The sequence below is a fragment of the Marmota monax genome, unplaced genomic scaffold, assembly GCF_021218885.2.
Source record: "Marmota monax isolate L192 unplaced genomic scaffold, Marmota_monax_Labrador192_F-V1.1 WCK01_AAM20220418_F8-fsc00124, whole genome shotgun sequence".
Classification (NCBI taxonomy): Eukaryota; Metazoa; Chordata; class Mammalia; order Rodentia; family Sciuridae; genus Marmota; species Marmota monax.
The window spans coordinates 760,285-787,720 of NW_026692505.1; the positions used below are offsets into that span (position 1 = coordinate 760,285).

Consider the following 27,436-nt stretch of genomic DNA (forward strand, 5'->3'; position numbering starts at 1 on the left):
TTAAGCTATCATTTCCACATTCAAGTTCCCTCTTGCCCAAATCACAAGGTTCATCTTGTGACTATTCCCCAACTTCTAGAAGAGGTTTGGTCATGACAATAAATGGAATGGCAATCACCAAACAAAGAACAGGAGGAAATACATAAATTAACAATGTGTTTGGATTTCATGGTTAATCAACTTAAAAGTTCTATCTTAAACATTGCATATCCTATGTCACTTAGGTTCTTAAATGTTTACAAAATAAACTAAAAAGGAGCATTAGAAGGACTCTGAAACATCCAGTGTGTGCCAATGACTGAGCTGTTTGTAAGACTCCTTCTGATCCCATTCCTAGAGATAGTCCCATTTCAACTCTCACCCAATCAATATAACTATAGTGGAACAGCAAAGTGTAACCTAAGGAAACCTGTTAACTGATCACTTGACAGGAATTAAATGCTTTCCAAAATATATTTAATAAATCCCCAAGGACTGAAGGAAAAGTTATCTGAAGTAAGCACTATGGTTTACTTCTCCATTACTCAAGAATAATTTCTCTATTAATAAGCCACTATGGAAAAAAAAAAAAAAAAAAAACACAGTAGGGCATGGTATCAAACAACATGATCCTAGGCAACTTGGGAGGGAAAGTTTGAGGCCAACTTCTGCAACTTAGCAAGGCCCTGTCTCAAAATAAAAATAAAATATAAAAAGGACTGGGGGCATGATTCAGTGGTAAAGCACTCCTGGGTTCAATCCCCACTACCAGAAGGAAAAAAAAAAAAGTGACTATTAGTAATATTGCTGCACATACACAAGAAAATGAAGAGAATGATATCCCGTGGCATCAACGATCAGCAGGGTGGTGGTGGTGGTAGTGGTATTAGGAATTGAACCCAGGGGCACTCCACTGCTAAGCTATACCCTCAACCCTTTTTATTTTAAAGACAAGGTCTCACTAAATTGTCAAAGCTGGCCTCAAACTTAGCAATCATCTTACCTCAGCCTCCTGAGTCACTGAGATTACAGGTACATACCATCATGCCTAGCCCATTCTACATTTTCCTTCCATAAAATGCACAGCCATTCCCCATTTAGTTTACCTAAGACTTTTTCAAAGAATATGTAATGAGTTTAGCCATACTAAATAACATTGTTTTAGTTATCTAATATGGCTAAACTCATTACATATTCTCACATAAAAAAATAAAGGAAAAAAAGAAACAATTTTTTTTCTTACAAAATAGGAAGAGAGAATCATGGTACAACCAGCCAAAATGGATGCCAGCACAACATCAGGTGGGATTTCCGAACCACTTCTCCCAAGGATAGGGGTAAACATCTCAAATACTGCCCAGATGAGGTATAGTGCATAAAGATAAGGAATAAACATCCCCAAAAGGTAAAAGGCAATAAATTTTCCTTGGGCACCTAGGAGAAAAAGAGATACAAAACACTTATCTATGGAATTCTAAAGTGAGTTGCAGATTTTATAGTACTGCACATCTTGGCACCTAACAGAAATTAGATTAGCTATGAATCTTACCCTTTAGGTACATATTATCTACTTCAGCTACATATTATCTACACTTTCACTCAAGATAAAATACTTTTAAATATTTAAATACTTAATTTAATTACTTACAAGTAATATATCAGTATGTGTTCACAAACACAAGAATGGGTTTCGGTATAAGGAAAAGGGAAAAATAGTCTCTGGAAGCTTTATATATTTTAAGGTATTTTCCCACTTGTATTAAAACTAAAAATACCCTACCATGTTGTTGAAAGTCCTTGTGCACGAAAAACTTTGTGAGCAACGGAAATGCTACCCAGACTGCACTAATGAATGCGGAGCAAAGTCCTTGATAAGTGAGCATTACGAGAAAACCACAATGCACAAACAATGAGATGTCAAAAAACATTTCTCCCAGATACTGGTCACTGGCATTCTGAAAGAAAATAATAATAATAATAATAATAATAATAAACAAGTAGTCTCATTCATGGGTCATTCATAAAGATCTCTTATTATAAAACAACTTCCACTGCTTAGGAGAACTACATTTTGTTTTAAAGCAGGTCTACCCTTTAAAACTGAAAAAGGTCAATCCTATCAGAAGTAATAAATTACTGCTGCATAGGAAAGCACAATTTAACAAGATGAAGTGAAAGCACTATTCCTTGTATCTAATCTGTGCTTTTCTTCCACCAGGTAAATAAAACCTTTGGAAATGTTCCAGAATTTAAACAAGTACCCTCCTACAAACATCCATTTTTCTAAGCTTAGAGTGTTTCAGACAAACTAGAGAAATGACCTACCAAGGAACATTATCAACTGCTGCAGCACCACCAACAGCACACCTGGAAAACTGCATGCCCTTTGAAGTAACAGCTGTGTTGGGTTTGCCTTGATTTTCTGGAGTCTTTTCTATCTCCAACTTGTCACCTTTGCCCCTTCTTGTATTCCTGTTGTATTCCTCTTGTATTCATATAATAAAATCTGAACTACATTTTTTGAGACTTAAATCCCCAGGACTCCTGTGCAGCACCTTGCACTCTTCAGAAGAGGCAGCCTTATGAACTTAATACTTAAAAATGAGTGCAAGAGGGATTCTATCAACACAAATATCAAAGTTATAATTCCAATGCATAAATAACAAAATGAATATACCTATCTTTAAGTTTCTCATTTCTGCTCATCCTAGAACATGTTTGTTTTAAGGGACCCTATTTCAAGAGCTCAAGATTTCCTGTCATATATTTTCCAAAGAAATTAAGGTTCATTTGACAACTCCCTCTTGCAAAAAAAAAAAAAAAAAAGAAAAGACAGGCTACAACTGTTGAATACTTATGTGTTCAACAATATTGATCAAGAGACTTAGTACTTAAAAAGAAGAAAATGGTTCTGTGAAAATATTTTATAATAAGTGCCTAAACTGTTCCAGAAATAAACAAACATCCTTAAATTTACTTTCATCATCACCTCTATTTGTCGATCCCACTCCTGCCTTATTCCAATCCATTACAATAAAAAAAAAAATCTGTCCTGCTAAGAAAATTTTAATGGTGGTCACATTGATTTTTAGGGTCATGCTCCAACTTCACACTGGTCAACTTTTCAGTTATTGTGCTACAACCTTCTCTTCACCACACTGTATTTTTTACTGTGACCCAAATTATCAGGTACATTCCCAACTTTGTACCCTTATCAACCTATTCGCTCTCTAGTAAACTTCAACTCATGCCTCAAAAACCTCATTTGAATATTATGACCTCCTTCGTCAATTTTTCCTGACTTCCACAAGCAAAACTCATCTCTCCTGCCCCTGTATTCCTATTGCACTTTGTATGTGTCAATCTATTTCACATTGTCCCACAATGTACTGCAATCATTGTAGTCCCTACCTATTCCCAAATAAAACTGAGCTCCTCAAAGAAAAATATCACATTCTCACAAATCTCCACATCACCATGCATTGAGTGCTTGAAGAATATTTGTGAAGTGAAAATAAAACACATTACCCCTTCCAATGTGTTTTCAGCCTCAAATATTATGATCAGACCACTGAAATTAGTGAAAGTAAATAGACTCTTATTTCTATCTCACTCCTACCCCAATCAATAATATTCAACCATACTCTGGTTATATACACCTGCACTGAGAATAGGCATGTGAAACTAAGCCCCAGGAATGATTCTTTTGGAAAACAAAGCCACTAAGATAAAAACATAAGTTCAACTGTAAAAACATAAGTTTAACCTCAAAGAACCTTTTTTCAATAGGCCCTGCTAACATGGAAGAGTTCCTCAGACCATCTCACAACATTTACTAAAACTCAGTCAAGGTTCAGCAAATAGACATCCTAGTGGAAGGACGCTGGATTGTAGTCTTACATATCTCCATTCTAATCCCCTACAAAGACAAACTGAAGAAAAAAACAAGCAGCAGCAACAACAATAATAATAACACAGATATCTACTTGTTGTTTTGAAAATAAAGAAACTAAGAAGATTTTTCCCTTTAATACACTTAGAAAATCAGAAACCATGAATTCACTGTACTTCATTTTTAGTTATTTTATTTCATAACCCCAATTCCCATTTTACCAAATTTACACAGTTGAAACCATAACAATATGACAACATTCTCTAAAACTCAGTTTATCATTTGGAACCCTATTTCCCTTTCCACTTTTTCCATTAGTAATGTGTCTTAACTCTGATAACACACATGTATAATTTGCATCAACATCATTCAGGTAAAAGAAAAAAAGGTGAAGGAAAAACTGAGAAAACTTTAGGTGCAATATTCTTTTAAGCAACAGTACTTGCTGTGAGGTTCATGCTATATGCCAGACACAGAGAATACAGCAATGAATAAAACAATTTCCACCCTCATGAAGCTTATATCCCACGGGAAATCAAGGATATCCAAACAACAAACATAACTGGGTGAACTCAGGATAGGTTGGTAGATGTGAGAGCACAGTTACAAAAACTACAGCAAATGCAACAGAGGCAGAGGGCTGTGCAAACAAGTCTTGTTGTCACTACCATCCTAAATACTATTTATGGAATAGCTTTTATTTTAATTCTGTAACACAACTTAGAATAAAAAACCTAGCAAATTAACACAGTTGTGGAAGCATTTTCTATAACCATGCTGAACAATTTCTGATAATAGCCTGAAAGACCAAACACAATGAATCCCACCTGAGTTTGTTTTCTTTTCCTGAAAGCAGCAAAAAAGAAATAGTAAATATGCCTAATACTTACCACATAATAAAATCTTTTTGCAAGGGTATGTATGAAGATTATTTTGGCTACTGCTGCAGTTCCATACAGACAAACGGAGACATAGAAGTGGTTATACCATGAGAGAGACTGTCCAATAAGAGAGATGAACACTGCTATAATGAGAACCATAACAAGGCTAGTGAACCAGCTAATGAGAGTGATGCCAAGTCCACACAAGAAATCTTTCGTGTAGTTAACAGCTAAGAAAGAGAAACAAAAAGTTGAAGTCACTATCTTCTCAAATCAATTACATAACCAGTTAGCAAGCTAAAAAGACAAATGTTTAAAAATCCACCACCATAACTGAAGATTACTGAAATGTCCTAATGTTGAGGACTATTAATTAAATGTTGGAACTGGAAAAAGATAGAAGAATGTTATCAATAAATCAGATGTCTTCTAAATTCAGGTATACCGTTACTAGGGAAGTTGGTCATTTTAATCTTTTTTTTTTTTAACTGGATTTTAAACTCTGGGACACTTAACTACTGAGCCACATCCCCAGCCCTTTTGATTTTTTATTTTGAAATAGGGTCTCACTAAATTGCTCAGAGTCTCACTAAGTTGCTGAGGCAGATTTTGAATTTGTGATCCTCCTGCCTCGGCCTCCCAAGTTGCTGGGATTAAGATGTGCACCACTGTGCCTGGAGGTTTATTTTAATCTTTAAAACCTTAGGGATGCTGTATGTACCAAAATATTAACCAGGAAAGAAGATAAAGTTCCATATAAAATTTTCCTAAAAGAAACTGACATAGGAAGGCGAAATAGCATGGGAAAATAGCTAGTAATAAAAAATTATTTTAATTTGTTGCTAAATATTTTATTTTGTAACAGCACATAACACCTTAGTCTCAGAAACATTTCAAACAGAAGGGACCAATTTAAACAAAGACAATTTGTTCATACTTCACAACAGTATGCTATTAGTCTACAGTGTGAACAAGACTTTTTTATATAATGGGACTTTTCATTAAAAATAAATCTATAAATAGGGCCTGGAGGCATACACCTATAATCTCAGCTTGTTTCAGAGGCTGAAACAAGAGGAATGCAACTGGAAGCCAGCCTGGGCAAATTACCAAGATACTGTCTCAAAATTTAAAAAAAGGGGGAGGGAGTGTAGCTCAATGGTAGAACACTTTCCTAGCATGCATGAGGACCTGGGTTTAATCCCCAATACAGGAAAAAAAAAATCAATCTCAAGAAATCATTTTTCAATAGTTCCTATGTGGCACTTAAATAGAGTACTTTTATGGAGTAAAAATGTACTTCACCAAGACTTAAATGTATAATAAGCATATCAATTTAACATTTATTTAGAAATCTCTTATAATATAAAATCAAGCATTATTTTCTTAAGATATTTTAATGTTCTGGAAAGATATAAGCACAGTAACTTTTTAGCAAATCCTACAACAGTGTTTGCAATTTTAGAGGAAAATACTTACTGTTATGTTTGGGTTGCCAAAATTTTTTGCCCAGGTACAAAACAACAGCCATTGCCACCATGTAGTTTATTATTGAGCCAACACGAGATGGGTAGGCAATGACGAATAGGCCAAGTACATCAAAGAAAACCATGTTTCCATGTTGATACTCTGAAGAAGTAGCCAGCATATCAGATGTAGCTAGATATTTAAGAACTGCTAAAATGTTATCACCTATTAGTAAAGAGAAATAACAAGGTTGAATCAACTATTTGAAAGAAATTTATATGTAAAACAGAAATAAATTATTATTTGAATAAGAAATTAACTGGGAGCCAGGCACAATGACACACACCCTAATCCCAGCAACATGGAGGCTGAGATGGAACAAACAAGACTTTGAGATCATACTCACTAACTTAGAAAAACCCTGTCTCAAAAAATAAAAAAAGGGCTGGGATGTAGGTCATCAGCAGACCTGGATTCAATCCCCAGTACCTCCATAAACAACAACAAAAAGGCTAGGCACACACCTGTAATCTCAGCTCAAGAGTTTGAAGCTGGAGAACCACAAGTTTGAGGACAGCCTCAGCAATTTAGCAAGACCCTGTCTCAAAATAAAATCTATAAGAGGACTAATGGTACATGTGGTGCAGTGGTAGGAGGCTTGCCTAGCATGCATGAGGCCCTGGGTTCCATCCCAAGCTCTGAGAAAAGGAGGGAAGGAAGGAAGGAGGAAGGGGCTGAATGTGAATAGACAAAGCTTCCTACCTCCTACTGCTCTCCCATTTTTCTTAAGTTTCTCAAATAAGGCCCATATTCCCTATTTTACTGCCTCTCAATTTGGAAGCAGACTTTGTCTTCTACTAGAACTATTCATTTTTGCAAAGAGCTCTAATACCACATCTGTTTCATCAGGCTAGTTCAGAGACCCCTATATCTTACTTACCTCTCAGAATTCAAGTTCTGCTTCCCCTGTCCACTGCCAATATAAATAAGAATCACCTTCCCACTTTCCACCATGGCCAATGGCATTCCATTTCCCTAGTCAGCTAAGCTTTATACTTTGTCATCTTTACTGCTGTCCATCTGATTTATCCCTTCCAACTTGTCAAGTCTTGCTGAATTTACATTTTAAATGCATCTAATTCTCCATCCCTCCCCTTTGGTTTCTATCTTTTGTCAACACCACCATAGTCTATGTCCCCCTTATTCCACATGAAAATCACTGTCAGAACAACCCGTCTCCACACCATCCACAATACATTACCAGATCAACAACATTTAAAACTGTCTTAATGAGTTCATGCCTGAACTCAGACCTTCAATGATTCCTCATCCTTTTGGCATCTTCTTACTGATTTTTAAAAAGCCTACAATTTTTCTCTCCCTCATATACTTTTACCTCATCTCCCTATTTCTGAAAATATTTCTTCTACTCCAGTCTGACCACCTACTCACCAATAGCCTCCTACACACAAACATACTCTACTCATATTATGCTTACTTGGAACATCCTCTTTTCTCTGCAGACTAAATTCTACCAACTCTATGGCTCAGCCTCAAATTTGTATCCTCTCATTCTGGACCTTTACAGAAAGCACTTTAATTCCCTGACTATTAAGCCTCTCACCTACATGCACCACCCACCCAATCAGGGATCCAAGTTAACTATTTTCTACACTGGGTAAGCTGCCCACAGCTGTGTCATAATGCCACCTCCAATGTATGGCTTTTTACCCACTCTAGCTACAGATTTACTGCTCAACAATCCTACTGTAACCCAACTCCCTTTGCAAATCCTTGTAATGAATATTTCTATGTTCTTAATGGCTAAACAGACAGCAAGACTAAAATTTAAGCCCTTATCTCTCCAATTCCAAATCCCTACCTCATTCTACCACATACTGCCTCTCTAAAGCTCAAGCCACAGAATATTTATAGATTTTTGCAGGTCATTACTAAAATTTCACCTTATTGTACATTAAAAGTAGAATTTGGAATACCAACCTGCTCTCTGAATGGAGTCTGTTAGAATTCTGTCTGCTGTGTCATACTTGGTGTGATAAATATATCCATTTTCAATAAAAGCTAAGTCTATTCCTAAGACATATAGAAAAACAACAAAAAAAAAGTCATTTTGTTTTAAATATCAAATTTGTTTTAGACTTGTTTAACATATTAAATTCCTAAAAGACAAAATATCAAAGGGGTGGGATGATTGCTCTGTCATATTTATTAGTGAATGATATAAATTCTCTTCTACATTCTTACAAACTCTGTACATATGGTACATGATTCAATATATAACGACTGAGGAAGTATACTACTTCATAGGAAGGCATTATAAGTCACACAGCAGGAGGTAGGGATGCTAAGTTTGGGCAGTCATCAAAACTTTGCCATCTATATCCTTGCTGGGCCAAAGCCAAATTTTAATTTCAAATAGCTCTATAAGTCCCCAAGGGAGTTGGCAAAGCAAGACAACAACAATGAAAGTCAAAGACCCCTGAAGGATCTATTACCATCTTTTGGGAATGAAGTGCTAAACAGTTCTCCCCTGTTTCTTCTGTCACATTGTGGGGCAAGATGATATATTCTAAAGGAGGCAAACATTTAAATTAGTATGAAGTTTTAAAAGGAAAACATTAAGAACTCTACTTAATGAGTCAGAATGCACAACTCTCATACAGAATATACTCTCAAAAAATGCTGCTTACTCATAACTTTCAAGAGGTAAAGCTTGCTTTTGAAAAATCAATGTTGCACAATAGCCTATAACCATTGACAAAATACCTGGAATGTTCCCAAAATCCCTGAAGATACGGAAGTCAGTATCTGAAGGAATGATTCCACTCTGAAAAACCTCCTGACCCACCACAGATGCAAAAGGGTGTTTAGCTGCTGTTACATAAGCTTGAACCAACCAAGGATTTTCAGGACCTGAAATGAAACATGACAATATAATACAAGGTTAACCTAGTAATTTTTTTTTAAACATAGAATACTAATATTCTTTTCTTGAGGGATGGGGGTGGAACAGGAGCAGGGAGTGGTGCTAGGGATAAAACCCAGGGCGTAGGGGCAATCTAAGTAGGCACTCAACCACTGAGCTACATCCCTGATCTAGAAATAATATTTTTAACATACCCAAAAAAGGAACGTAGTGGCTTTTTAAATGTATTATTTTTAATCCCTTTTCTATATTTTCAAATGTTTAATATGTGTGTGTTTATGAGTTTTAAAATGAAAAAATAAACAATTTTATAAACAATTTAAATATAAAATAACAACAGTACACAAAGTTTAAGTCTGAATCTGGGTTTTGGTACACACCTATAATCCCAGCTACTCAGAAGGCTAAGGTAGAAGGACTGCAAGTTCAAGGCCAGCCTAGGCAACTTAGCCAAGACTTTGTCTCAAAAAATAATTGGGGTAGGGATATGGTTCAGTGGTAGAGCATCCCTGGATTCAGTCCCCAGTACTGAGAAGAAAAGTAAAAGAAAAAGTTTAAGTCTATAAATGGAAAAAATCATTCATAAGTCTATCATCCTAAGATAACTACTATCAATTTTATATCTTCAATTTTCTTTTTTTTTAAATTTTTTTTAGTTGTAGATGGACACACTATCTTTATTTTATTTGTTTATTTTTATGTGGTGCCAGGAATCAAACACAGTGCCTCACACATGATAAGCAAGTGCTCTACCACTGAGCCACAACTCCAGTCCATGTATCTTCAATTTTCTAATGTATGAATGTGTATAAATAGCAACAATGTACAAAGTCAAAGGGTACACTTTATACATTGTTGTGTCACTTAACATTATATTATGAAATTTCCTATGTTGCTAGATATTACAACGTTCATTTTAATAATTCCTATAACATTATACTGATTATACCATAAAGTACCTTACTACTGCTTATAATTTATCACAATTAATAATTCTGCATTCCCATCATCATTCTTTTTTTTTTTTTCAAATTTATTTTTTAGTTTTCAGCAGAAACAACATCTTTATTTTGTATGTGGTGCTGAGGATCGAACCCAGGCCACACGCATGCCAGGCGAGCGCACTACCACTTGAGCCACATCCCCAGCCCCCATCATCATTCTTAAATACCTTTTTCTAAATTGGGAGTTCTTCCTTTAGAATTATGGGATAAAGTACATTACTGTTCCAAATTATTCACTCTTTCCTCTCTCTCTGAAAAAGAATTCTATATTTCTAACCTTAGCACATAATGCCTCTTCACATGATCAACTGCATGCTTGGCCACATGATTTGCTCTGACCAACAGAGTGTGAGTAGGAATGATGTAACCCTCAACATAGCAGGAAATCTAAAAGCCATTCCATCCCTCTCTTTAACTTTAGCCATGAGGTCACTACATCTCTGATGGTGGCTTCTCCTTTACTCTAAATCCCAGAATGAATAAGACACATGAAACATAATAATCTTGGAATGACTACAGATACCCAAAACTGAAAACATGACATGAACAAAAACTAAGCCTTTGTTATTGTAAATCACTGAAATTTTAGGCTTCTGATAACAAAACTTGGCAATACATTGATTTAACAGATAAAATAACTATTTCAGAGCATCTGGGAATATTGTTTTCATAACTTTATAAACAGATTATCCTACAATAAAAAGATGACTGAACAAAAAGGGGGAAGGCACTATAAACACCTAGAAAAGATTCATACTGGAGTTATCACACATAGATTTTTAAATAATTATGTTTAATATGCTAAAAAGAACAAAAAGAAAAAGGAATGGAATATACAGAAATGTGTACAAGAAACATATGAGATCATTGAAAAGTCTATCCAATGCATGATTAACTGCAGTCCTAGGAGAACAGGAGACAAAATGGAGCAGAAGCAATGCTAGATGCAGTGGTACACACATATAATCCCAGCTACTCGGGAGACCAAGGCAGGAGGACTGCAAGTTCAAAGCCTGTCTGGACAACTTAGGGAAACTCTGTCTCAAAATTTCAAAAAATAAAGAAAAAGAACTAAGTATGTAGTTCAGTGGTAGAGTACCCCTGGATTCAGTCCCCCATACATTAAAAAAAATAAAATAAAAAAGTAATGTCAGTAACAAAACATGTAGTATACAAAACAAAATAAAAATACATGAAATACGGAAATAAACATACACCAAAAGAGAGAGAAAGAAAGGAAAGCCTTCCTTCTAGTATAATTCCAACTATTTAATACAATTAGAACGATGAAGAGAAAAAAACCTCAGTAAATAGTATAAGTAGTAAAAATTTCTTAGGTCAAGAATTATGTGATTGCTAAAACTAGGATCAAAATTTGGTAAGTAACCTCAAAGTAGTTACTATGAAGGGGAAAAACAGTAATTTGTACAAAGAGAAACAGTTGAAAACCCTGGAAAATACCTTAATCAAATGAGAATAAGTTAATATTATCAATAATAAAGACAAAAAGATACTACAGGCCTCTTGATGTGATGCACTAAGGACAAAAATACAAATGGAAAAAGAAAAGCAGTAGTGGGGAAACATATGAGACCCTACATTAATATAATTAACCCTACATTATTATAATTAAACCATTATTAGTATTATAATTAGATATTGATAATTAAAATCATACTGAAAAACAGGTAAAGCTCAACTATAAAAAGTGATTATCACTAAAATCAGAATAACATTCTTAGATGGGAAGGAAATAGTTCAGTGTAGAATACCTGCTTAGCATGAGGCAAGCCCTGTGTTTGATCCTCAGCATGAAAGGAAGGAAGAAAGGAACTGTATTTGAAGAGGCAGAGGTGGAAAAATTTGGGAGGAAGAATGGCAAGAGTCTACACTTGGTCATGAGGTGAAGACAGAAGGGTGTTCACCTTATAATAAAGTTTTATACTTTGTATAAATTATACAATGGCTGTGATATATTTACTAACACATGATAATTTAAATGCTATGCTTGATATTAGATTGGAATCCAGATTAAAACAACAAAAACTGTTAAGACAGTATTAGAATGCCTGAAAAAAATCTTAAAATAAATTTTCACTAGATAATAGTTTTTATATTATAATGTTAAATTTCTTAAGTATGATAAATGTATTATCACAGAGGATATCCATATTCTTTACTTACTGATATGATACTGAGATTACCAACTGACATGATTTTTCTCCTTTATTCTGATAATGCAGTGAATTATATAGATTTTCAAATATTTCAAATATAAATCATCTTGTTGCTTAACTTGGCTGAAAAGTACCTGTTTTGTATGTATAAACTACTGGATTCAATCATTAATACTTTATTTAGGACATGTGCATCAAAGATTGATGTTATACACCAAAAATCTCCAAAGTCAAACACATGCATACCTTATAACTCAGCAATTGTACTCAGAAATGAACATACACATACATGTGTACCACAAGATACCTACAAACACACTTACAGCAGGCCCATTCATAAGAGGCAAAGACTGAAAACAAACTAACGTCATCAGAATAATAAATATAGTTGTACAATGAAATATTATTCAGCAATGGAAAACAATGAACTACTGCTAAACAAAAGATGAATCTTACAGCCAGAAGGTTGAATGAAAAATTCATACACACAAAGAAAATATAATGTATGATTTGATTTATACAAAGTTCAAATACAAGCAAAATTAAATCAAGATATGTTGATATATTGATAACCTTTGGGGGCAGGAATGACTGAGAAGGCCATAAGGTACCTATCATTTTCTGCCTTGATCTAGGTGGTACTTACATGATTATACTGCATTTGTTAAATTCACTAAGCTGAACATTAAGAGCTGCGAACTTTTCTTACATTATAATTAGAGATGAAATAAAGATACCATTTTATGCTCTGTACCATAAAAACTACTTGAGAAAAACACAAGGCCCATTAGTAGGAAAGGGATTTACAGTTTTAAAGATCTACTACCTGGTCTCTAACCCAGTATAGATTCCACTGAAACATCAAAGTGCTCTAGCCCTACTCCAGCCTCTCATGGATCATCCACTGCAATCTACAGGTTGTGGACAGGTCAACTTTGGGTATAAAAAGGGAGGGTAGGGAGACTGGAAGGGGAAGATAGATCAGCTCCTGAGTAAGATAATCCCCATGGTATAAACAAAAGAGAGCCCTTTAAATGAGAAATTCCCTGCCTTGATCTGAGTGGTTCTTACCACCCAGATATATACCTAAATATTTTATACTACATTGTTATTAATCATAAGAGGTAGGTACAGGTATAGCTCAGCAGCAGAGCGCTTGCCTCGCACACATGAGGCACTGGGTTCAATCCTCAGCACCACATAAAAATAAATAAATATAAAAAAAAAGAGGTAGATACAAATAGTATCCCATTTTTACAGAGGAGAAACTATAGCTTGAAACAGTTATAAAATTTGTCCAATGTTCAGTGCTTACAGCATACTGCCACTAAGGTTGTGAGGTTTGAGCTTATGTCATTTAATTACAGACCCTGGACTCTTCATCACTCCCGTATCTCACCTTCTCCCAAAAGCTTTTATCTTAGTTATCCTAAAAGAGAAAGGTATCAGACACATTTAGAAACATTTTCAATTTGCATTCTATCTCTTGCCATCATCAAAATCCTTCATGCTTCCAGGTTGTGTGTATCTATAAATTACTTCTTAAAGAATAAGCCCATACCTATAATCCCAGTAACTCAGGAGACTGAGGCAGAAGGATAGAGACCCTCAGCAACTTAGGGAGACCCTGTCTCAAAAAAATTTTAAATAGGACTGGGTATGTAGCTCAATAGTAAAGCACCCCTGGGTTCAATCCCCAGTACCAGAAAAAAGAATGAGTCACTTTTTTCATGCAAAGAGTTTAGGCATACGTGTTGTTGAAGGGAACTAGAATTCAGTGAAAGAATGAAAAGTCAAAGCTCCCTGAATCGAAGTGAAAACAGAGCTACATCGTCATTGTCATAGCTCTACCTCTTCACATTTGGGTGGTGGCACTGGCACCCAGAGAAACAAAAAAAGGAAACTCAATAAAGGAGAAAAAATGGTAAATATTATTAATGAAGCCAAGAAAGATAAGGCCTGAAAACTGGACACTGAATTTGCCACAGCAACTTTATTAACAAGAGTAGTTTTGGTGAGAAGGTTAAAGCTTATAGAACTGGTCCAAAAGCAGAAACAAGTCACTTGGAGAAAACAACCATAGATCAGTCTCAAAAGAATTTTGCAGTAGATGGTCAGAGAAATAAGGCAGTAGAGTTGGGTTGGGAGAAAAAGTGGTTTTCTTTAAGATGAGAGAAAGAGTTCATTTCTGTAGAGAAGAAAAAATGAATGATGGAAAAACAAAAAAGAACTTAAGAGAAAAGAATTTAAGTCACCATCTATATAACCAGTCTCCTACTCATGAACCTTAAAGTTAATTTAAATGTTTCACTCATAAAAAAGCCAAGCCAGGTGTGGCGGTGCACACTTATAATCCCCAACTTGGGAGACTGAGGCAGGAGGATAGTTCCAGGCTAGCCTGGGCAACATAGTAAGACCCCATCTCAAAAAAGTCAAGAAGACTATGTAACACTTAGCCCTATATGTCCAAGTCAACTATTTCTACAAAATAAATTCCCAGAATTGAACCAGCTAGACAGAAGAATCTACATTTCAAAAAGTAATACATATACCGTACTGTCATGTATATCTAAAAACAACAACAACAAAAAAAAAGTAATACATAGTCAGGCATGGTGGCCTGACTATAATTCTAGCAACTCTAGAGACTAAGGCAGGAGATCACAAGTTCAATGCCAGCCTCAGAAACTTAGCAAGGCTCTAAGCAATTTAGCAAGATCCTGTCTCTAAATAAAAAATAAAAAGGTCTAGGGATATGGCTCAGTGGTTAAGCATCCCTGGGTTCAATACTCAGTACCAAAAAATATATAATTCATATTGACAAAATACATCATTCTACATTTCTACCAATAAATAGTGTATAAAAGATGCCTGTTTCTCTAATACTCCAAATGTCCATCAGTTAATGAAATTAATAAACAAAATGTGATAGATCCATATACAATGGGCTATTCATCCATTTAAAAGAAATGAAGTACTGATACATACTAGAACATGGTAGAACCTCAAAAACATACTAAGGAAAAGAAGCCACATACAAGATGCCATGTTATTTGTTTCCATTAATATGAAATATCTAGAATAGACAAATCTGTAGAAATAGAAAATTGGCAGGTGGTTGCCTGCGTTTGGGACAAAATGGGAATGAATGCATATTGAGTATAGGGGTTTTTTTCAGGGTAATAAATACATTTTATAATTATGATGATGATCACTCGACTCTTGTGGATATATCTAAAAACCACTTAATTTTACACTTTTCTCTAAATTATATATCAATAAAGCTATAATTTAAATAAAAAGAATGCATTCTAAAGAAAAATATAAAGCAGAGTATAATCCTGTTTTATTTATATACACGCATACACACACAGAAAAAAAACATATTCCAAAAGGATGTAGACTAAACTGCACTGGTTTGCTCTAGGTGGTAGGAACAGAAACATGAATATTTTCACAAGAGAAAATAAAAGATTCTGTGATCCTTTTTGTTTATGGGCTTTTTTGCACTCAAAGTTGGTAGTATCTGAAATTCTTTTTTTAACGAGGAACTTATATTACTGATCTAATTTATCTAAATTTTAAAAGGATGGATTTTAAAACAACTTCACTATTATTAAATCAAGCCTTCCCAACTCATTAAATCATTGAGCTGATAAATCAGTCTTTCTGGCCCTTCTTTAAAAAATTAATAGTAATGATTATTCTAGTCACTAAAAACTCAAATAGAGGCTGGGGCTGGGGCTCAGCAGTAGCACACTTGCCTGGCATGTGTGAGGCACTGGGTTCATTTCTCAGCACTGCATATAAATAAATAAAATAAAGGTCTATTAACACCTAAAAAAATATTTTAAAAAAACCCTCCCAAATCAACATCTCTCAGAAGTGACAACAAAACTAGAGTATAGACTGTTTTAACTGAAAAGTTTCTAGGACAGGACAAGTAAATTATTACCACACAGAAAAAGGGCTTATTTAAAACGCAAAGGACAGAGCCATCTGCCTTATGCTTTCAAGCACAATTCCAAATGTCAAGGGGCGGGCGGGGGGAGGATTTGTCCGTTTTTATTTTTATTTTTTTTTAATTGTCGATGGACTTTTATTTTATTTATGCATTTCTATGTGGTGCTAAGAATCGAACCCGGTACCTCACACATGACAGGCAAGCACTCTACCGCTGAGCCACAACCCCAATCTGGATTTATCCTCTTTTAGTTAAACATGGAAACAATACTAACTTTCAGAAAAACGTACCCACAAAAGCTAGTCTTTGTAGGCAATGGGATCAAAAGTGAAAGCAATACTGGGAAAGGTACAAGAATTTCAGAAAGTACTCAGAGGAAGCTTTCAAGTATGCAGTTTAGCCACAAGAATAAGCTCCAAAATTAGGAGGGGGGGGGGGAACAGTATAAAATTTCATCCAAATCTTTTGTTGATGATCCTTCAGAAATACATTACTTTCGAAATATGAGGGTTTTAGAATGAGTAAAACATTTAAATTATATATAAACATTCTGCTATTGAGTCCTAAGTCACTGTTTTGCTTTATTATTAAAGTAACATATGCACTGCAAAATTTTAAACAATTCAGAAAGTAAAATAGTAGTGACAATTCTGGCCTTATTTCATGAAGTAGTGTAGAGCTCAAACTGCTTTTTTACATTTTGCCCCATCTCAGCTCCAGGCACAACCCCCCTAGTTCCACTAATAAATACCCACTATTTAACTGTGACTATTATTAAATTTATTTATAGCCTTCTAGATAATGCAATTATTTCTAAAATTTATGTAGCTATAGAATTTTTAAATAAAATACATACATTAAGTGAAGAATAAGGACTTTGGGCTAGTCAGACCTAACAACAGTGAGTACTGAATAAATATAAATAAATAAAGAAACTGACTTGGGACTCAACCTGACTAACCCTAGGTAAATGTGCTTTCAACTGTTTGGGCTATACATATGTAAAGTATGCTAATATATATGCACACAGAAAAAAATTCAGGAAAGCTACAGACTAGCATATAACACTGGATTATACCTGGATAGGAAGAACATGGGGATAGGGTGCTATGACAATAACTAAAAGCATGAATATAATATAAGCACTTAGCATACAGTATACTTATGACAAGGAAAACATACAGACATGCTACTGTTCATGTGAAGCCCTGAGATTTTTTCCTTTTTTTTTCCTTTTTTAAAAAAGGAAAGAGTGACTTAAAGTCCTCTTTCCTTACAAATTTTCTGCTACCACTTTTTTATTTGGTCATTGTTGAATGTGTTCTTCCTACCCTGAATGACATCCCAGAGGTGTGAATAAAATGTAGCAGCTACTTACTCCTATGTTAGAGTCCAGCTTCTTCTCATTAGTTAGATGAAGAGGAAGCAATGAGGTTTGAGAGCTGAAAAGAAAGTAAAAACCTCGCTGCTTTTAATCTTATGACCTTGAGATTCTCAGAGACTTAGCTGAAGTAAAGCACACATCCATTTTGAAGCATGAAAACTTAAGTTGGATGGATAGTAAGTATGGTACTGCTCATGTTACAAAAACACACTTAGCATTTAGCATAACTTCATAACTTAAACAATACCATGTCTTTCATGGGTGCTATAAAACAAGTTCCCATTATCACCTTATTCACTTCCCTCACCAATCTCACCCAACACACTACTCAATATTAAAAATTTCTGGCAAATGTTTATGTCTGGATAAAATACATAACCCAAATTTCTAACAGAGCAGGGAAAAGGCATGGAACTTCCATTGTCAGATTTTAGTAGACCCTGACTAAATAAATCTATGAGTTTTGAATTAAGAAAGATGATAATTACATATTTATCAACTGTAACTTTTTATCATTAAAAAGCTTAATCATAAAATTTAAAATATTTCACTGGGAATGGTGACACACACCTATAATATCAGCAACTCAGGAGTATAAGGCAGGAGGAACACAAGTTCAAGGTGGCTAGCCTCAGCAACTTGGCAAGGCCCTAGGCGACTCAGTGAGAAGGGTCTCAAAAAAAAAAAAAAAAAAAAAAATTAAAAGGGCTGGGGATATGGCTCAGTAGTAAAGTACCTCTGGGTTCAATCCCCAGTATCAAAAAATCAACTAAAAAATTTTTTTTAAACATTTCTCTGGTGGATTAAATATTATTGGATTTCTTTTTACATTCAAATTAATTCAATGATAAATTTAAATACCTTAAACTACACATAAATTTTCTCATTTTAATTCATGAAATGATTCTCATTTAAAGTTATTTATATCAGGATCACCCATAATGAATAAAATGTTCACTACCTACATGACATTCTAAACTTGAACTGCCTAGATTCAAATCCTGCTCTGCCATTTACCAACTCTGAAAACTTAGGTAAATTTATACTTTTTTATATTCTACAAAGAATGCTCATTCAAGACATACTTCATTAAAGACAGTGGGTATGTTCCTCAGTGAAAAGAGCACTTGCTGAGCAAAAACAAAAAACAAAGAGATTGTTTAAGGAATTACTTAAGTTAAAAAACTTTCCACTTTAAAAAAAATCAGAATTGCCTTAAAATACACAGAGCATGGTGTTGCATACCTGTTTGGAACACAAGTTCTTTCCCTCCTACACCAGCTGCTTCCAGGTTAATAAATGCACGAATCAGGCTGGCCCAGGGGTGCTGAGTAATGAAACCATGACTGGCCTTAATGAGAAGGAAAGAAAATAAATACAGGGTAAATGATCAGAACCTAAATTTTTTACTGTACTTATTTAAAAGGACAGATTGGCTATCTTCATGAGGTAAAGAATATAAGAACAAAAGAATCATTTCTCAAAGGCAGTCGCTGAAGACATCCTCTGTTTCTCTTTACATCTAATGGCTGTGTGCAGTCTATTGAGTTTTAGAAAGTCATTTATCAGAGAGGCAGCCTGAGTGGTGCCATGAGTGGTGCCAAACAACATCCTTGGTAAATGTGAGGCTGGGCAAAAGAAAGACAAAAAGAACAAGAGTAAGGAAGAGATAATTCGCATGGCAGGGCATTCATTCTATATGCCTGTCTGAAAACATCTCTGTAACTCCAAAGAAAACTAAATATGAGTTATTATGCCATCAAAGAGCTCTCAAAAGAATCAAACACTGCCAAGATGAACTGTTCTGAGTTGAGTTCTTCATATACTGAACATGTTAACATCAGTGGATTTTCTAAAGTACTGGCAGGTACAATATGTCTTTTGCATACCATTTTATAATACTATTCATATGAATAATAAAAATGCATAAGTGTTAGTTATTGTTATTATTCTCATTATTACTCAAGCCTGGTATTTAAAACAGTTCTCACCTGCAAGACATTTTCTTCAGCACCATTGAAGAGAAACACCACAGCATGCCGTAAGGATTCTGAAGATGTTGATAAGACACGAAGGACTTCCAACATTACTGAACAACTAACTGCATCATCACTGGCACCTTCAAACCAGAAAAACAGATTTGCTTCTCAGATTTTAGAACTTTTACATTATAATTGTAATGCCTTAGAATGGAATTTTTTCCCTCAGAGAAGAATCACAAAAGCTGCATGATCAGAAGCATAACTCTGTCATTGTCAGGTGACCACTATCCCTACCACAGATAAACCTCATGAGGATCTTTGGTTTGCTCACTGACTTACAATCAGAGACTGGAACCAATCCAGGCTCACAGCAGACTGTATCTATTGAATAAAGCAAACAGATGAGACCTAAAGTTATACTGGAAACTGGTATTCTCAGCAACTGAATGCTATTTATCATTTTTTTTCCTTATTCTGCATCCTCTAATATTCTCATTTCTGGTACCTACTGCTTCCTTCATCATCTCCCATTGCCATCCACTCCCTTCTTGCTTATTTTCCTACCAAGATCATAAAAGCTACAAATCATTCCACATCAACAGAGGGGATGGTTTGGATGGTACAGTACTTTTTAAGGTTCTTCCAAGCAGATCAATCATATGATGGAAAAGCACAATGAAAACATTTGTCTGGTAGATACAGTAGCCTAACTAAGTCATATATCTGGTCCCACCACTGACAAAGCAGAGGATTTAGTCAAATCTCCTAACCTCTTAACTCAGAAATTTTATATGTTGATTAAAGGAGATTATAAAAAGGACTCTGGTGCCTTATTTTTTTTAAAGCACTGTAAGAGGTAGTTAAAGGAACTGACTGGATATTTGATGGTATTCAGGAATTATTGTTAGGTTTTATAGGTGAAGTAACTAGTATTATGATCATGTCAAATAATATAGAATGAAAAACAGAGAAACCAATATAGCTAAGATCTGCTTCAAAATCATCAAAGAACAGAGGGGTAGAAGCAGAAAATTAAGACTGGATCACTGAAGTTGAATGATAGGTACATTGGGGTTCATTAAACATTCTCTTTTTATGTATTTGAGATTTTCCATAATAAAAAGTTTAAAGAGCCAGGGGTAGTAACTCACACCTGAAATCCCAGCTTGGGAGGTTGAGGCAGGAGCATTTTGAGTTCAAAGTCAGCCTTAGCAAGACCCTGTCTCTAAATAAAAAATAAAAAGGGCTGAAGACGTGGCTCAATGGTTAAGCATCCCTGGGTTCAATCCCTGGTACCAAAAATAAACAAAAAATTTAAAACAATAAGTTTAAAGAGTATTCCAAGTAAATAAACTATCATAACCCAAGCAAGAGCATTTCTGGATCTACGCACTGGGAGGCAGTGTGCTCCAGTTTAATGGCTATTTTAGAAAAGGAAAGATTAGGAAATAAATTTTAGCCCTTGCTTTACTCCACTATTTTCCAGTCTAGGAAGCAGAATAATGACAGCCACCTCCCAGGGTTGTTGTGAGGATTATACAAGACAAACCTGGTACCTAAAACCTGGGAGGCATTCCATGTTAATTTTTCCTTCTCCTCTCAGTAAACTTATTCCATGAAGTTCCAAGTTTTCAATTCTGGGAACATAATGTTCAAATATCATTTCAAAGTGGACATAATTAGTATATTTATTGCTCAATTTAAGTTTTTATGGCTGTTCCACATCTGACACAATGAGACAAAAGGGGTTAAGGACGCCAGCTAAAATAAAAATGCTTGTTTGGGCTTTGTTAAATTCTAGATCCAATTCCTACTGAAGAAGAAACACTATTAACAATTCTTGTCTTGGTAGTGATTACTGAATTGTGGTATTAATCAAAATGAAACAAAGTAATAGTTATCTAATTACTATTCTGCAAGAATATGTTGCCATTACTAAAAAGTGCCACCTTGGGCTGGGGATGTGGCTCAAGCGGTAGCGCGCTCTCCTGGCACGCGTGCGGCCCAGGTTTGATCCTCAGCACCGCATACAAACAAAGATGTTGTGTCCACCGAGAACTAAAAAATAAATAAATAAATAAACCTCTCTCTCTCTCTCTCTCTCTAAAAATAAAAAAAATAAAAAGTGCCACCTTTGGCTAGGTATGGTGGCATGAACCTGGAATCAAGAGGGTGAGACAGGAGGATGATGGTAAGTTGGAGGCTAGCCTGGGCAACGCAGCAAGACCCTGTCTAAAAATAAAAACTAAGGGTTGGGAATGTAGCTCAGTGGTAGAGTGTCCCCGGGGTTCAATCTAATTACCAACAACAACAAAAAAGGGCTGGGGCTATAACTCAGTGGCAGAGCGCTTGCCTAGCACGCGTGAGGAACTAGGTTAAGTCCTCAGCACCACATAAAAATAAACAAATAAAATAAAGGCATTCTGGCATTCTGTCCATCTACAACTACAAAAAATTTTTTTAAAAAAAGTGCCGTCCAGAAATAAAAACATTTTTTTAAACATTTACTTTTTTTTTTTTTTTTCAAAGATAGACATAATATTTTTACTTATTTTTATATGGTGCTGAGGATAGAACCCAGTGCCTAACATGCGTGAGGCAAGCGCTCTATGGCTAAGCTATAACCCCAGCCCCAAAACATTTACTTTTACTTTGAGGCTGAGAATCATTTTATAATAAAAAGCAAACAATAAAATTTTTCTTTATTAAAAGTAAAAGGGAAATTAAAACATATTTATCATTATAGGGTTGATTAATAAATTATGCCATCCATTTATCTTCCCTTATTTTAATGGTTCTGGTATCTTAGAAGAGAGAGAAAGGGGAGTAGTTGACCAACATACCTTTCTGTTTAGAATTAACCCCAAAATTGAAGCCACCCCCCAAATAACTCAATAACTCTTCTACCAATGACTGAGAACCTCACAGCAGACTCAAAAAGATAATTAAGGCTTTTGTGTGAATAAGATTACTCCTAATTGGTACTAGTTCCTGAGTTTCAAAAACAATAGGGCTGGGGATGTGGTCAGGTACCCCTCAATCCTCAGTACAAAAAAAAAAAAAACAACTCATACTTCAATTTCTATCCCACAAGAATAATTTAGGTAATAGTCTATTTGATGAATGTGCAAAACCTTATTTTATTATTTTTAACAACTTTTTGACAGAAATTTCCTTGAGACTATTGGTATAGGTATTCTTATAAAAATTTAGGTAAAAATGGATTCTAATGGCTCACAAAAATACCATTCTTTAATTAGCACATTACATATGCAATTTATAACACTTGGCCCCAAGAGTAACAGAATATGCCACTCCAATATATGCCACTTTGGCATAAGGATTATTTTGAGCTGAAAGCAACTGAGAAGTGGATAAATGCTCTTGCCTTCCTCCTACTCCAATATATGCCACTTTGGCATAAGGATTATTTTGAGCTGAAAGCAACTGAGAAGTGGATAAATGCTCTTGCCTTCCTCCTATTTGCCTAAAATAGGCAATAGGATATAAATTTATGGAGGTATTCTACCTTCCCTCTCTACCAAGAAGGTCAAAGGCTGATCACCAAAGACAATTTTAGACCCTTATTAACCTAGAAACTGCAGCGGAGAAATCTAAATAACAAACTTTACTAACTAGTTTTATCTACAATATATTTATATTCAAACAATGTACTGGCCATGGAGACTCGGAGTCCTTTTCCTTTGTCTTGTCAATTCAAAAGGCACTGTGTTTTTTGTTGAAGATGCTATATAAGCCAGAGTTCTAAGCCACCTCTTTGATATTTACTCATTTTCCCTGGATACCTTCCTTGCAATACATGGTAATAAACTTTGATTTTTCACTTTTCAATCTATCTTCTCAGGCTAGGGATATGGTTCGGTGGTAAAGTGTTTGCCTAGCATTCACAAGGTCCTGGGTTAGATCCCCAGCACTGCCTCCCAACCAAAAAAAACAATCTTTTTGTTATTACAGGAATTCAATCCATCTAAGAACTATGAAGGACAGAGGGAAAATTATTTTTTCTTCCTCTACATTTACTTATATACAAATCTTTCTTATATAATATCCTTTAAACAATTATGATACTTATTTGCCCCTTCCCAGAACTGATGTATAATAGAGGATGATGCTTGTTTTATTAGTGCTTTTGTTCTGACATAAAAGACACTGGTTTTTCCAACATGGAGGAAAGTACTCCAGCTTTTACATAACAAATATGTGCATACTGATTTCTGAAAAAGCCAAGTACATTCTAAATGATAACATTGTAAAATGCTATTTTCTATTTGTATCTATCCACTTTTCCTACTTTAACTATTGAAAACAATTTTCTGAGGAATCTTATTTTACAAAATGAAAGTTCTATTTAGGAGATTTTCAATCATTTGGAAAATATACATTATATCAGGCACTGTCCTAAATATCAAGTATCCTATTTTTCCAGATATTTCAGAGCAAGATTTTAAATTAATTGTGTACTCTAACTGCAATGGCACACAAAATTCTCCCTTTACAAGTCAACAGAAACTGCCAGAAGTGGTATCCTCCAAATCATGTATCCCTTAAAGGCAAAGACTGTTCTTTACCAAGTATCCCCACTACTTTTACAATACCTAACTAAATAAACACTTGAAGTGACAGACCTGACTCTAGGACACAGGACACAGACTGGTAACACTGATTAGGCTGCTTCAGTCTACCAAAAACATTTCATGATTGGGCTACCAGCATTAATATTTTAAAAAGTAATAATAATGAAGCACATAAGAGAAAACTGAATGGTTAGATCTTAAAACTGATACCTTTCATCACAACAACAACAAAAAGACTTGTCCAAGAAAATGGCCCCCTAAAACTGCCCAAACATCTTCAGGTTGTTAATAAACTTTCTTAGCTGTTAAGTCTTAAAATGTCTGCAAAACAGGTACATACCTGGTGAATTTGCCACTGAGTCAAAATGACAGTTAGCCAGGACAGCATGCTGGGCTCCATCTCTGGGTTCCAGCTTTACCACGACATTGGTGATGTTGTCATAGTAGCTTGTAAAGCCTCCCAAGAAGTCAATGCTAAAGGAGCCTGTAGGCCGTTGTACATCCACTGAAATCTTGTGAAGTCTATTACTTTGAACTTCAATCAATTTAATCTGTTCCAAAAGGTAGTGCACAGTCAGGATTTCATTTTCTGGACTTCCTGTAGTCCTGGGGCCAATGGATGTTATATGTTCAAGATAATCCCTGGAAGCAGCCAAAAGAATGATGATGACAAACACTTGTAGGCTTAAAACTAACACTTAGAACAGAGCAACTTTTCTATTACATGCCACTTCTTCCCCCCCGCCCCCAAAAGCGTAGTTCTTTGGTTTCTCCTATTAAAAAAAAAAATACTGCCTTGTTATTAAATCAAACACTTATTTGCAAGCACTCTACCACTGAGCTACATCCCCAACCCTATAGAACAATCATTTGTAAAATTCCATCATTTTATTTTGCCTCCCAAGAGTTAATGCCTTCAGTTTTATCTACCCATCCGGCTTCCAGTTTCTCTCAATCTCCATAACAAATCAATAGAAAGACAGGATCATATTCAAAATGTGTGAACACTGAAGGCTGGATAGGAGAGAATACAACTTCATGGTGCCACCACTCCTGAAGGTTATTAATTCTGGGTTTCCAATTCTAAGTGGCAGAAATCAATAAGCAAAAACAATCAAGTCAAGAGGGTAAATGAGCAAAGAAAAACATTTGGTGAGGAATGGACTCAGCCTTCCTTCTGTGCACACAGGACCTAAAAACTTCAATTCAGGCCACAACAACTCTATCCCAAAGCAAAAAAAAAAAAAGTTTCAATGCATTACAAATAAGGAAAAAGAGAGGGTTAGGGGTGTTCCAGAAAGTCCTTAAAAAGCTTTCAGCACTTTGCAATCAAAGAAAAAGTTTTTAAAACACAATGTTGAAAACTGCTGACTTATGATTTTATTAACTTTCAGACACTTATTACAATACCCCCAACTTAATCACCTTTCCTAACACACCTAAAGGTCTTTTTAAAAACAAAAGCTTAAACCTTACAGTCACTAACCTAGGGCACCCCCAAAGACAATTTGAGAACTTCTGAAATTGTGTGCAAAGTTTCGAATGGGTTTTCCATTGAGACTCCATAGCCTTCAGATTTGGGGGCTGTAAATCTCAGAAAGAACACTACACTAGACCCTTTCAACAGTGCCCCCCCAACACACACACACACACAAAACCGAATTTATAGTACAGTCTGGACACATATTATTTCTTTCTCATTCATTTCATTTTAAAAGTAAGAAAGCTAATCAAGGCAAAAAGTGAAAGTTGCTCCAGAAGATGTGGATACCACTAACAACCAATCATGTACAGGGAGAGCACATGAGTAAGTGAAAAAGGCAGCTCCACGTGTAAGTGAAAAAGGAGGCTCAATCCACCCGGCCACCCTACGTACCACGAGATAAACAGGAGACCAGACAAGTCCCCATCCCGGCAGTTCGGACCCCAGAAGAAGGGCACCTAAGGCAACCCCACCGCACGTGCACCTGCGATGCGGGGATTAAACCTACGCGTCCCGCACCGGCAGGTGCACGCAGGTACCGTGCCCTGGCGCCCGGGAAGGGAACGCAGAGGGACGCGCGGGCAGTGCCGGGCGAGAGCTGCCGGTACCTGGCATGGCGCGCGTCGAACTCGCCGGGGTGCCCAGAGGTCCCCCGCAGCACGAGCTGCTGCAGCGAGAGCTGTACCAGAAACCGGAGAGAGAGCAGGTAGACAGCGATCGCCACCACTGCGCGTGCCTCGCACAGCCCAGTCCACGCGCCCCGGCTAGCGCCGCCGCTACTCCCCGGGCTCCTCTTCCGCGTCCTCGGGCCTCTGGCCGCGTCTACCAAGGGCTCCTGAGCCGAGGCCTCCCTCTCCGATTGCGATGGAGCCTCCAGTCCTTCCCGACGCTCGGCTCCGACGCGATGCCGCCTCACAGCAGCCGGCTCAGAGCCCCACTCCATGGCCACCAGCCTTAGCCGCCAGCCCAACAGACCCAGCCCGCGACGGCCCCGGCAGCCGCCGCTGCCGCCGCCGCCGCCGCCACCGCAGCGCCTCCTAGTGAGCGGACGGAAACTGCAGAGGGCCAAACTTCTTCTGATTGGCCGTCCGGCCGCGTCGCGACCAGCTACTTTGGGCAGACCTCTGACCACGGTAGGGCAGGCCCAGACTGAGCGTGGTAGGTATTTCTTCTCCTGTATGGTTTCCCAGCCTGATGGGGAACAGAGATTTCCAAATGGAAGAACACCCATAAGTCTAGAAACGAACAACCTCAAACAAGAGAAAAGTGAGAGAGAGAAAGAGGAGAGAGAGAGAGAGAGGAGAGAGAGAGAGAGAGAGAGCTTAAAAAAGAATGACGGTGGCTTTTATGGTGCACCTGGTGGATGAGGGAAACAATGGCCCGACTTTCGAAAAGAACATTAGAACAGGCTCAGAAAAAGTAGGTTCCTGACTCTTAACATGAGTAATAGGGCTCATTTTGCTTTCACATGAACAATCTAATCAGATCTTTATAACCTCGTGTCTTTTAGGAGTTCATGCTAAGAATCAAACACTGTGCCAAGTACTTTAACAGTGTCTTATTTAATCCTAAGAACCCGGAAAAGGAAATATTTCTATTTCTATTTAATACCCGAGAAACTTAGAGGTAGCAGATGAAGAATTGAAATCTAACTCCGTGGGCTTCCAAAACAGCATTTTGT

General features: G+C 36.3%; 1 protein-coding gene across 2 annotated transcripts in view; it reads right to left on the minus strand.

The window, feature by feature from the left end:
• The window catches only part of Ermp1 (endoplasmic reticulum metallopeptidase 1), a 56,150-nt gene extending 29,370 nt beyond the window's left edge, over positions 1-26,780 (minus strand). For both annotated transcript variants that reach the window (XR_006851960.2, XM_046445812.2), the window contains exons 1-10: positions 26,364-26,780; positions 24,613-24,914; positions 19,687-19,814; positions 18,941-19,046; positions 9,007-9,153; positions 8,221-8,313; positions 6,232-6,444; positions 4,762-4,982; positions 1,760-1,934; positions 1,223-1,413 (exon numbers count right to left, since the gene is read on the minus strand). Coding sequence is in view for 1 of the 2 variants with exons in the window: in XM_046445812.2 (XP_046301768.1) it covers positions 1,223-1,413; positions 1,760-1,934; positions 4,762-4,982; positions 6,232-6,444; positions 8,221-8,313; positions 9,007-9,153; positions 18,941-19,046; positions 19,687-19,814; positions 24,613-24,914; positions 26,364-26,698 (1,911 nt within the window). In the remaining variant the exon portion in view is untranslated. The remainder of the gene's footprint in view (positions 1-1,222; positions 1,414-1,759; positions 1,935-4,761; positions 4,983-6,231; positions 6,445-8,220; positions 8,314-9,006; positions 9,154-18,940; positions 19,047-19,686; positions 19,815-24,612; positions 24,915-26,363) is intronic.
• Positions 26,781-27,436: the final 656 nt, after the last annotated feature.